General features: G+C 49.4%; 1 protein-coding gene across 4 annotated transcripts in view; it reads right to left on the reverse strand.

The window, feature by feature from the left end:
- Positions 1-12,738, reverse strand: part of CPSF6 (cleavage and polyadenylation specific factor 6) — a 77,477-nt gene that overhangs the window by 34,494 nt on the left and 30,245 nt on the right. For 2 of the 4 annotated variants that reach the window (XM_077265248.1, XM_077265247.1), the window contains exon 5: positions 1,985-2,155. In XM_077265248.1, the coding sequence (XP_077121363.1) occupies positions 1,985-2,155 (171 nt within the window). Of the gene's footprint in view, positions 1-1,984; positions 2,159-12,738 lie in introns of all 4 variants that reach the window. The other 2 variants (XM_077265246.1, XM_077265245.1) reach the window with 1 other exon arrangement.

Below are 12,738 nucleotides of genomic sequence, written 5' to 3' on the forward strand. Positions count from 1 at the left end.
GCAGAACATTAATGAAATTTCACTAATAAAATCAACAGCAAATTTACTCAAAAAGGTGAAAACTTTCAAAAGGTACCTTGTAAGCAAGGAAGAAAACTAGAAAACAACTTAAGATGCTACGGTTTCTACTTACAGTAAAAGTCATGAATAATTGTAAACATACTTTCAAACAATGATTTTGGAATAGTATTGCTCTATCACAGTGTTGGCGAACCTATGTCACGCGTGCCAGAGGGGGCACACAGAGCCTTTCCGGAGGGCAAGCACGGCATCTCCTCAAAACTAGCGCTGCCACCACTCTTCCTCAGCCCGCTCATAATTTCCCTCATCAAAAGCGCTGCGGCCACTCTCCTCTGCTCCTAACTTTCCCATCAAGCCGAGCGCCATTCCATCAGTCTGCGCACCTGCTGAGGAGAGTGGCGGCACTATTGCCGAGATGGCGCGCGTGCCCACAGATAGGACTGATATGAAGAGACCAGATCAGCGTTGGAACGGGCAAAGGTGAGTAGTGGATTTTTTTTTTAATGTGAGGCCATTATATAGTATGGAGCAGTATATGGGGCCATTATACAGTATGGAGCATCATGCGGGGCCATTAAACACTATGGAGCATCATGCGGGGCCATTATACAGTATGGAGCATCATATGGGGCCATTATACAGTATGGAGCAGTATGTGTAGCTATTATACAGTACGGAGATTCATGTGGGGCCATTATACAGTATGGAGCATCAAGCAGGGCCATTATACAGTATGGAGCATCATATGGGGACATACAGTATGGAGCATGTATGTGAAGCCATCATACAGTATGGAGCACTATGTGTAGCTATTATACTGTATGGGGCATTATGTGGGGCCATTATAAAGTACTGAGCATCATGTGGGACCACTATACAGTATGGAGCATCTTGTGGGACCATTATACAGAATGGAGCATCATGTGGGGCCATTATACAGTATGGAGCTCTGTGTGGGGGCCATTATACAGTATGTAGCACTATGTGGGGCCATTGTACTGTATGGAGCATTATGTGGACTATTATACAGTTTGAAGCCTTATGTTGGGCCATTATACAGAATGGAGCATCATGTGGGGCCATAATACTATATGTAGGGCCCGTTACAATCTATGAAGCACTATGCGAGGCCCATTACACTGTATGGAGGACTATGTGGAACCATTGTACTGTATGGAGGACATTTTGTGCACATTATACTGTATGGAGAGCTGTGTGGAGATTACCTTTGGAGAATCACACTGAGATGGGGTCATCATTCTTGCTGGGGGAATTGAGGGAGGGGGATAATGTAGGGTCATGATACTTTGTATGGAGGAATACTGTGTTTACGTATCCTTTACATATTTATATCCGGCCATTGGGCCATATGCTTTTTACTGCTGCTACATAATATATTATTCCACTATAATTCCAAAAGTTATTTGTTTTATTTGGTAAGAAAAAACTCCCTCAATTGTAGACTTTTTTTTTTTTTTTAAAACAAATATCAAGGTTAGCCCGTGACTTTGTCAAAAGCTTTTAATTTTGGCCCTGTGTGTATTTAGCTTGACATCCCATGCTTAAAGGGTCATTCTCATCTTGATAAAGGGTTAAAATTGCAAATAGGTTGTAAAAAACAAACAACTTGGCAATTTTCTTTTGAATAAAAATTCCCTTCATTCTCAAGAACAGATCTCCACTGCAATCGGTGGCTAGTATCTTAAGCTTGGAGTGTAGCGCTTACAAACTCTGTGCTATAGACGCTATAGCGCACTAATGTAGGAGTTGTTTTTCTAATCTAAAACCTCAGTATTTCGGTTAAATTGCCATGTTGGCACTTTGCGATAAATAAGTGGGTTTTAGATTGCAGTTTGAGCACTCGGTTTCTAAAAGGTTCACCATCACTGCTCTATCACAACTCTGTTTTACTATCTTCAGGAAATCTATTCTCTTACTAAAATACATAGTCTAATTTGCTTACCTGCAAAAGGTGGAGGAGGCCCTCCGGGTCCAGTAGGTCCAGGAAATCTGTCACCAGGACCTGAAGTTGGGAACCGACCCCTGCCTCTGCCACCAGGTGGAAAAGGTAATCGGGCATTGATACCGGGTGGGCCAGCCTTTCCTTCGCCAGACATTTGACCAGCCTGTGTAGCTGCAACAATTAAAATACAACAAAAAGTATCCATACCTCAAAACATGAAATGTATTAACAATAATGAAATGCAGAGCCTGAAATCACATGAAAAAGTGATCGGTTGTATAAATCTTGGTTAGGTTCTATTCAAACCTGAATTATGCAATTCTGTTTGTTTCCTTCTAGGAACAGGAAAACTAAAATCATGCGAAGAACCGGTCCATTACATGATGGAAGCAAAAGGCGCCAGAAAGACCCTGTCCATTTTCATTATGTAAAAACGTTTGCATTACAAACATCTATGTACATTTTCGTAAAAGGTCTTAAAGAGAGGGAAGTATTAAGGCCTCTTCAGAAGGTGAACCTGCTTCATACCAGCACATGCCAGCTAAGACACCAGCATTTAACCCCTTAAAGACCGCCGATATGCCTTTTCACGGCGGCAATTAAGGGTACTTAAACCACGGCACTGTTAATTAGCGGCGCTGTGGAAAAAGTTATTTTCTCCGGGGTCTTGGCTACCGGGGGTAGCAGAGACCCCAGATAACATGATTTGGGTCGGTTTTTACCAACCCCGGTTTTGCGATCACCGTTATTAAATGTATAACGGCGACCGCAAAAAAAAAAAAAATCCGATGTGTCATTTAGGGTCTCTCTCCTTGCACATCAGAGGAGAAATAGGGTCCCAATCCCCCTGGTACTCCTCGGCCCCCCTTAATTAGGGAAAAAATAATAAAATAAGGAAAATGTATCTATTTCCATTTTCCAATTAGGGTTACAGTTGGGCTAAAGTTAGGGTTGGGGTTAAAGTTAGGGTTTGGATTAGGGTAGGTTTGGTGTGCTGGTGTAAGGCTATGTGCACACGTAGGAAAAGAGGTGCAGAATTTTCTGCACAAAATCCGCATCTCCTGGCAGAATCCGCAGCCGCGGATTTGCTGTGGATTTTGTGCTGTTTTTATGCGGAATTGATGAGGATTATGTGCGGTTTTTGCCACTGCGGATTTTTAACATGGAGGGGTGCAGAAACGCTGCAGATCCGCACAAAAGAAGTGATATGCACTTCTTTGAAATCCGCAGCAATTCCGCACTGATTTTTCCACACCATCTGCACAGCTTTTTTTTTTTATCCCATTGAATAACATTGCACTGTACATCACAGTGCGGATCTGCAGCGTTTCTGCGCGGAAACATCCGCTGCGGATCCGCAGCAAATCCGCATCGTCTGCACATAGCCTTAGGGTTGTGATTAGGGTTATGGTTAGCGTTGTGATTAGGGTCAGGGGTGTATTGGGGTAAGGGTTGTGATTAAGATTAGGGGTGTGTTGGGGTTAGGGTTGGAGTTAGAATTGGTGGGTTTCCACTGTTTAGGTACATCAGGGGGTCTCCACACGCGACATGGCTCCACCATTGATTCCAGCTAATGTTGCGTTCAAAAAGTCAAATGGTGCTCCCTCCCTTCTGAGCTCTGCCGTGCGCCCAAACAGTGGTTTACCTCCACATATGGGGCATCAGCGTACTAAGGACAAATTGAACAACTTTTGGGGTCCATTTTCTCCTGTTACCCTTGGGTAAATAAAAAATTGGGGGCAAAAAGATCATTTTTGTGGAAAAAAAGGAGATTTTTGTGTACTCACCGAAAAAAATCTCTCTCCTAGCCTCTAATTGGGGGACACAGGACCATGGGTGTTAGGCTACTTTCACACTAGCGTCGTTTGGCCTCCATCGCAATGCGTCGTTTTGGAGAAAAAAACGCATCCTGCAAAAGTGCTTGCAGGATGTGTTTTTTCTCCATTGACTTGCATTAGCGACGGATTGCCACACGTCGCATCCGTCGTGCGACGGCTGCGTCGTGTTTTGGCGGACAGGCGGCACAAAAAACGCAACATGTAACTTTTTTGTGCGTCGTGTCCGCCATTTCCGACCGCGCATGCGCGGCCAGAACTCCGCCCCCTCCTCCCCGGACCTTACAACGCATCCGCTGCCCCCGTTGTGCGGCGCTTTAAACGCTAGCGTCGGCACGTCGCATTGCGACGTGCACTGCACGACGCTAGTGTGAAAGTAGCCTTATGCTGCTGTCCACTAGGAGGCGACACTATGCATAATCTGAAAAAGATTAACTGTGGCTCCTCCTCTGCAGTATACACCCCTGGATGGCGTCAGCCTTCTCCAGCAGTAGGAGGAACGTAACATAATTATGCCTGTAAGAAGGCAACTATGTAAGAGCTCAAGAAAACAATATGAGAACTCAACAGTTACAACGGCCCGGAAAGGGCAACAGGGTGGGAGCTGTGTCCCCCAATTAGAGGCTAAGAGAAAGATTTTACGGTGAGTACACAAAAATCTCCTTTACTGTCGCCTCATTGGGGGGGGACAGGACCATGGTACGTCCTAAAGCAGTCCCTGGGTGGGAAGCAATGGACGAATATTGTGCAGACAGGCCCCTATACTTAGGGCACCGCCGCCTGCAGAACACATCTACCCAGGCTCGCATCCGCTGAGGACTGGGTATGAACCCTGTAGTGTTTAGTTAACGTGTGTAGGCTAGTCCAAGTGGCCGCCTTACACACTTGTTGTGCCGAATGGCCCAGGAGGCCCCTACCGCCTGTGTAGTGTGCGCCGTAATACCGGCTGGAAGAGGAGAATTCTTAAAGCTAAGGTACCGCGTTTGTAGATCATTAATAAATCACTGTAATGTAGCATAACATGCTGCTATAACCAAGTTTTAAATGCATGTGAAACAGATTTCGTGTGTTATATGTGTTTAAAGAAGGAACTGGGGGCTGACATCCTGGTTTTGCAGCAGTAGCAGGGCTCCAACAGTGTCATTTTACAGCACCCCATGGACATAGGAGATAATAGACCGGCGCTGACCCTATCTTTAACATTGGAGAGGTGTTAGCAGTGAGCTGGGCACGCCTCTGTGGGCTGCACAACTCACTGCTGTAGGTGTGACTAGCAGCCATTTTATTATAGCCCAGTGCTCTCTGCCCAGCTCCACTTACTCTCTATCACAGGAGAGAAGTGCACTGGAGCCCTGTGTCCTCCTGCTCTGTCTCCGCCTGTGATCTCCATTAAGCTGCATTCCCAGCCTGCAGAGAGAGGTGACACCTGACATCTCTCTCTGCCATACAATGTATCTCTCCCCTCCCTCCACAATGCCTGGCCATTCACTGCAGACCTGGAGCTCCTTCTTATCTTACTGAGGGATGAGTCACAGACAGCTCTGCACAGACAATGCTGCTCCATACATAAACACCACATAAACTAAAGGTACCTTCACACGAAGCGACGCTGCAGCGATAGCGACAACGATGCCGATCGCTGCAGCGTCGCTGTTTGATCGCTGGAGAGCTGTCACACAGACCGCTCTCCAGCGACCAACGATGCCGAGGTCCCCGGGTAACCAGGGTAAACATCGGGTTGCTAAGCGCAGGGCCGCGCTTAGTAACCCGATGTTTACCCTGGTTACCAGCGTAAAAGTGAAAAAAAAAAAACAGTACATGCTCACCTGCGCGTCCCCCGGCGTCCGCTTCCTGACACTGACTGAGCTCCGGCCCTAACAGCACAGCGGTGACGTCACCGCTGTGCTTTCACTTTCACTTTAGGGCCGGCGCTCAGTAAGGGTCAGGAAGCAGAAGCTGGGGGACGCGCAGGTGAGCATGTACTTTTTTTTTTTCACTTTTACGCTGGTAACCAGGGTAAACATCGGGTTACTAAGCGCGGCCCTGCGCTTGGTAACCCGATGTTTACCCTGGTTACCAGTGTAAAACATCGCTGGTATCGTTGCTTTTGCTTTCAAACACAACGATACACAGCGATCGGACGACCAAATAAAGTTCTGGACTTTATTCAGCGACCAGCGACATCACAGCAGGATCCTGATCGCTGCTGCGTGTCAAACTAAACGATATCGCTAGCGAGGACGCTGCAACGTCACGGATCGCTAGCGATGTCGTTTCGTGTGAAGGTACCTTTACTGTGCTTCTGATACAGTAACTGCTGGTGATAGCAGATCACAGGGCAGTCACACACAAAATGGCTCTGCCCTGTGATGCTGCTCTTCATTCTGCCCTAGGGATATTAGACCACCCAAAAGGGGAGGGAAATGGTGATGTCAGCAGTTACTGCCCAGATTTTCCAGCTAACAGTAAAGCTGGTAAGTCTTACTATAGCTGCTTGAGGTCTAAAACGGAAAATGCTCCCCCTAGTGGTCAATATATATATTTGTAAGAAAATATATAATATTTTTCATATAGAAATGTTTGCCAACAGTGCAAACATTGCATTAATACATTTTATTTACTATTTTAAGCTTAATTTCACAAAAAAACAAACTACAAGAAAACTGGTGGCACCTTCCCTTTAAGGCGGTAGGCCTCTTGTATGGTGGATTTGATCCACCTGGCAAGGGTAGCTTTGGAAGCTGGCAGACCCTTGTGGCCGCCTTCCGGAAGGAGGAAAAGAGAATCAGACCTCCGGAAGGACGCAATCCTAGACACGTATATACGCAATGCCCTGACAAGGTCAAGCGTATGCAGAGCCTTCTCCACTCTATGAACCGGACAAAGGGATGGTAGTGAAATTTCCTCATTGAGGTGGAAGTTGGACACAACCTTCGGAAGGAAGGATGGGGCCGTACGAAGAACTACCTTGTCCTGGTGAAACGCCAGGAAAGGCCGTCTGCAGGAGAGAGCTGTCCGTTCAGACACCCTGCGTAGCGAGGTGATTGCCACCAGGAAAACCACCTTCTGGGAGCGAAGGCGGAGCGGGACCTCCTTAAGGGGTTCGAAGGGTGGTTCCTGCAATGCTGTCAGGACCAGGTTGAGGTCCCACGTTTCTAGTGGTCGTCTGCAGGGGGGAACCAATCTGAAGAAAAGTCCTTACTAGCGGTTTGGTAGCAACGTGCCTTTGAAAAAGCACTGAGAGGGCTGCCACCTGGCTCTTAAGCGAGCCCAATGACAGTCTGGCTTCCAGACCCGATTGGAGAAAACCAAGTACTTTGGGTAGAGAATAAGGGAGTGGGGTCTGGCCATGAGATTTGCACCAGGTAAAGAAAGCTTTCCAGGTACGGTAATAAATCTTGGCAGAGGCTGGCTTCCGTGCCCTGATCATGGTTCCAGTGACGTCCGGCGAGAGCCCTGCCTGGGTTAGAACCCAGGTCTCAAGGGCCACGCTGTCAAATTGAGAGCCCCTGAGTTCTGGTGGTAGAACGGGCCTTGTGATAGAAGATTGTGGTGGTCGGGGAGATGCCAGGGGGCGTCCGCTGTAAGTTGTACGATGTCGGCGTACCATGTACGTCTGGGCCAGTCCGGTGCAATTAGGATGGTTGGAACTCCCTCTTGCTTGATCTTCCTCACCACCCTGGGTATCAGGGGGAGAGGTGGAAAAATGTACAGAAGCTGGAACTGGGTCCAGTCCTGAACCAGAGCGTCTGCTCCGAGCGACCGCGGATCGTGTGTTATGGCCATGAAGTTGAAGACCTTGGCATTGAAGTAGGATGCCATTATGTCCACATCTGGGGTCCCCCAGCGATGCCAGATCTGGCGAAAAATTTTGGGATGGAGAGACCACTCTCCCGAGTCTATTTCATGTCGGCTGAGGAAGTCTGCTTCTTAGTTGTCCACACCTGGAATGTGGACCGCTGAGAGAACCGACCCTGTGTCCTCCGCCCAGTGGAGGATATGTGACACTTCTCGCATCGCCTGGGTACTGCGGGTCCCCCCTTGGTGATTCACATATGCCAAAACCGTGGCATTGTCCGACTGTATTCTGATGTGAGAGGCTGCCAGTAAGTGATGAAAGGCCCTCAATGCCAGGAGGATGGCACGAATTTTCAGGATGTTGATGGGCATGGTCGCTTCCCCTGAGGACCACTTGCCCTGTGCCCTGTGGTGTAGGTGCACTGCACCCCAACCCGTCAGGCTCGCATCGGTGGTCAGAACTTTCCAACGACTTGTGAGAAAGGATTTCCCCTTTGCTAGCAAGGTTGGCTTGAGCCACCAGTGCAGGGACCTCTTGGTTGACGACATTAGCCGGAACTCCCTGTCGAGAGAGAAGGGGTTCTTGTCCCAGGACTAGTTGGAGAGGCCTGAGGCGAAACTGGGCAAATGGGACGGATTCTATTGCTGCCCCCATCCTGCTGAGGACTCTCATGGCAAACCAGAGAGATCGAGGGGGTTTGCGGAGGAGGGTGCGAACTCCTAGATGGAGAGCCAGTGCCTTGTCCTTGGGAAGGAGCACTAGACCCCTGGAGGTGTTGAATAGCATTCCCAGGAAACTCAGAGACTGACTCGGGGTTGGTGATGACTTTTGTAGGTTGACTAACCAACCCATGCGACTCAGTGTCGATTGTGATTGAGACGCTGAGCTAGCAGTCCTTGAAGGTGGGAGCCTTGATGAGTAGATCGTCCAAGTATGGAACGACTACGCCTCTGGAGTGCAGGACGTCCATTGTGGCTGCCATGACTTTGGTAAACACTCTGGGAGCCGTGGCGAGTCCAAATGGGAGAGCCACGAACTGGTAGTGGTCCTGGTCGATTGCGAACCTGAGAAATCTCTGATGGGCAGGTGCAATCGGTAAATGCAGGTATGCGTCTTGTACGTCTATGGAGGCGAGATATTCTCCCTGCTCCATGGACGCAATGATGGACCGAAGGGACTCCATGCGGAAGTGACGGACCCGTACATATTTGTTGAGTTGTTTTAGGTCCAGTATGGGCCGCACGCTGCCTCCTTTCTTGGGGACTACGAATAGATTGGAGTAGAACCCTCGGAAGCGCTCGGCCGTGGGGACCGGTACTATGACTCCTGCTTGAAAAAGCGAGGAGACCGCTTGCTGGAAGGCACGGCCTTGGCTGGTGGTTCTGGGGGGACAGAGAGGAAGAATCGGTCCAGTGGGTTGGAGGTGAACTCTATCTTGTATCCGGAAGACACTAGTTCCCTGATCCACCTGTCTTCGGTAATAGACAGCCAGACTTGATGAAAGAGCAAAAGTCGGCGGCCTACTGGTGTGGTGTCTTCCGGAGTCCGTGAGTCATGATGAGGAGAAAGTCTGAGATTTTCCTCCTCTCGGTTTAGACTGGGCTGCTTTTGACTGCCAGGTCTTGTCCGACCTTTGCGTTGATCGGGAGTTGTCCCTGCATGGGGAACGGTTAAGATTCTGTGCTGGACGCGAGACGGACCAGCCCGAAGAATTCCGAAAGGATCGGAATCGAGTTTGGTTACGCTTCTTGTAAGTGCGTTTAGGTTTCAGTTGGGGAAGAGAGGTACTCTTACCCCCAGTGGCGTTGGATATCATCGTGTCCAACTGTTCACCGAAAAGTCGCCCACTGAGGTAGGGGAGGTGCGTGAGGGACTTCTTTGAGGCTGCGTCGGCTTTCCATTCCCGCAGCCAGAGGATACACCGAATTGTGATGGCGTTTGATGCTATCCCCGCTACACCCCTTGCTGAATCCAAAGCTGCATGAAGCATGTAATCTGCTATGACTGCTATTTGAACCGCTTGGTCCGACAGCTCAGGAGCGGATGCTTGGAGGCCAGCTTGTAAATTTTTGGCCCAGGCCACAATGGCCTTGGCAGCCCAAACTGAAGCGAAGGCGGGAGCCAGGGATGCCCCTGCGGCCTCGAAAATTGAACGAGCCATGCGTTCTACCTGCCGGTCTGCTGCGTCCCTGAGGGTTAAGCTATCTGGCAGTGAAAGAAGGGTCTGTGCTGCTAGTCTAGAGACTGGGGGGTCCACTTCGGGTGGGTCTCTCCACTCCTTGGCGTCCCTTCTGCGGGAAGGGGTACCTCGCCTCCAGATATTTGCGATTAGCGATTTTTTTCTCAGGCTGTGAGAACTGCTTTTTAAGGATCGCCTTAAACTCTGGGTGGTTAGAGAAAACCTTAGGCGGCTTCAGAGGTCCTTCAAAGGAAATCTTGTGTTCTGGGGCCTCTGGTGGCGGATCAGAAAAGTCCAGCACCCGATGGATGGAAGAGATTAAGTCCTCAACTAGCGCTGTGTTGCTAGGGGGGATTGGGATCAGGGACCCCTCCGTTTCCTTGTCTGAGTCGGAGTTACAGATGCCTTCCGAATCCTGTGTATCACTGAGGCGTCCCCTGCTGGGTGAGCCTGGGAGGAGGCCTTCTCTGGTCGGGGATTGCGGAGATCTGCATCGTCTGTCCCTGGAAGGGGACGGTCTAGATGACCTAGAACTACAGTGTCTCTCCCTAGAAGGGGATGACCGAGTGCTATGGGATGACGTAGATGGACTGTGGGTCCGCTTGCGTCCTGACAGACGTGGATGTGCCAGGGTCGTCCTGTCCCTGAGTCAAGCTCTCCTTTTGCTGGGTAACGGTCATAGCCGAGGCATGACTCGGCAGAGCCTGAAGCAATGTGGAGGTTAGGTTATCTAAAGACTGCGTCATAGATTGCAACATCTGAGTGACCCATTCCGGCGTGGCATTAGACACAAAAGCATTGGCAGGGGCCTCTTGGGGCTCTGACACAGTAGTCTGAGTGCAGTCCTGGCAGTGTGGGTACACACTGCCACTGGGGAGAGCGGTCCTGCAGGCTGTGCAGAATGCATAATAGCAGTCCTGCCTGGTTCTCTTGGACCTTGAGCCCGGCATAGTGCAGAAGGGCTGCTATGCAGAGGACCTTACAGGGGTAGCTATGCAGAGGATCCTATAGGGGAGCCTTATAGGGAATATGGATTCACAGCCGAGTAAAACAACCCAGCTGTGATCTTACCCCACCAGTGTGCCCCTAGGTCCAGCGCCGAAGATCCACAGTCCTGTACCCCCGAAGACTGGCTGGCCTGGTCCTGCTGACCGGGAGATGCAGGGTTAATTGCTGCAGTAGAAATGGCTGCCGAGGAGAAGAGGCAGGGGGAGAAGGGGGCAGAGAGCTGAGTAAAAGGCGGCAAAGCTGTGTAAAAACGCGCCCTTTCTGTCTCGATCCGCCCCCTCTATGACACTGTAGAGTGTCATATTTGTCATCCGGGGGGGCGGAGGCTTCAGCTAGGCTGAAGCCGGGGCCTAAATTAGATGCCTGCTGCCCAAAAAGGCTCCAGGCCGGCGCGAAAGTCCGGGAGGGGGTCGGATCTGAACCGGACCCCCCCGGATTGAAAGGCAGGATAGCGGTGGGGCTGTAAGCGGAAGGGGGGGGCCCCGGTGAGGGGTCCCCCTGAGGCAGTACAGAGCTGGTGCTGCCGCAGAGACAGGGGCGCAGGGAGCCCTGTGTCTGTATTGTGCCATGCCTGCCTGCACTCCCCCCGGCCCCCGGTAGTTTTAAAAATGGTGTCACTTGTTGGGGGTTTCCACTGTTTAGGCACATCAGAGGCTCTCCAAATGCGACATGGTGTCCAGTCACAGTTAATTCTGCATTGAAAAAGTCAAAAGGCGCTCCTTCCCTTCTAAGGCTAGGTTCACATTGCGTTAGGGCAATCCGTTTAGCGCTAGCGCTAGTGGATTGCGCTAACGCAATGTTTATTTAGGGGCCGTGTTTGGGGTCGCGTTAACGTCCCCACTCTCGCAGATCCCCGATCTGCGAGAGCGGGGAACGGACCTCGGGCGCGCCGCGGACGCTGCAAGCAGCGTCCGAGGCGCGTCACAGAAGAACGGCACATCACTAGCGCGAGACGAAAAAGGCACGCGCTAGTGATGCGCTGCAGGAGAAATTTACATTGCTGTCAATGGGCACGCTAACGGACCCGTTGCACGGCGTTAATTGCGACATTTTCGCCGTGCAACGCTGTCCGTTAGCGTGCACACATTAACGCAATGTGAACCTAGCCTAAGCTCTGCCGTGTGCCCAAACAGTGGTTTACCCCAACATATGGGGTATCGGCGTAGTCAGGAGAAATTGCACAACAAAATTTGTAGTTCATTTTCTCTTTTTACACTTGTGAAAAATGAAAAAAAAAAAAAAAAAAAAAAAAACTGGTTCTCAAGTAAAATGTTTGTAACAAAAAAAAAAAGTTAAATGTTAATTTTTTCCTTCCACGTTGCTTTAGTTCCTGTGAAGCACCTAAAGGGTTAATAAACTTCTAGAATGTGGTTTTGAGCACCTTGAGGGGTGCAGTGTTTAGAACTTTTGGGTATTTTCTGTCATGTACACCCCTCAAAGTGACTTTAAATGTGAGATGGTCCCTAAAAAAAAAAAAAAGTTTTGTAAATTTTGTTGTAAAAATGAGAAATCGCTGGTCAAATTTTAACCCTTATATCTTCTTAAAAAAATGTTTCCAAAAATGTGCTGACATGTGGGAAATGTTATTTATTAACTATTTTGTGTGACATATCTCTGTATTATAAAACAAATGATAAAACTGATTATTTCGGCGGTTACAGCACCCAGAACTAAAAGAGCCACCTTGTCAGAATGCAGCATTACTGCTGCACAAGGTGGCTCTTTTAGTTAAAAACGCCGGGGGGGGGGGGGGGGGGGGGGGTGGGGGTGAAGGGGGGTGACAGGTTCCCTTTAAGTATCACCACCTCAGTTATAAAATTTGTTTTTGGTATATACAGAAATCAATAGGACAATAAAATGGTCTTGTTAGGAAGGGTATAATGGTAGCATTAACCCCTTCACCCCCAAGGGTGGTTTGCACGTTAATGACCGG

Source organism: Ranitomeya variabilis, chromosome 5 (genome assembly GCF_051348905.1).
Source record: "Ranitomeya variabilis isolate aRanVar5 chromosome 5, aRanVar5.hap1, whole genome shotgun sequence".
Taxonomy (NCBI): Eukaryota; Metazoa; Chordata; class Amphibia; order Anura; family Dendrobatidae; genus Ranitomeya; species Ranitomeya variabilis.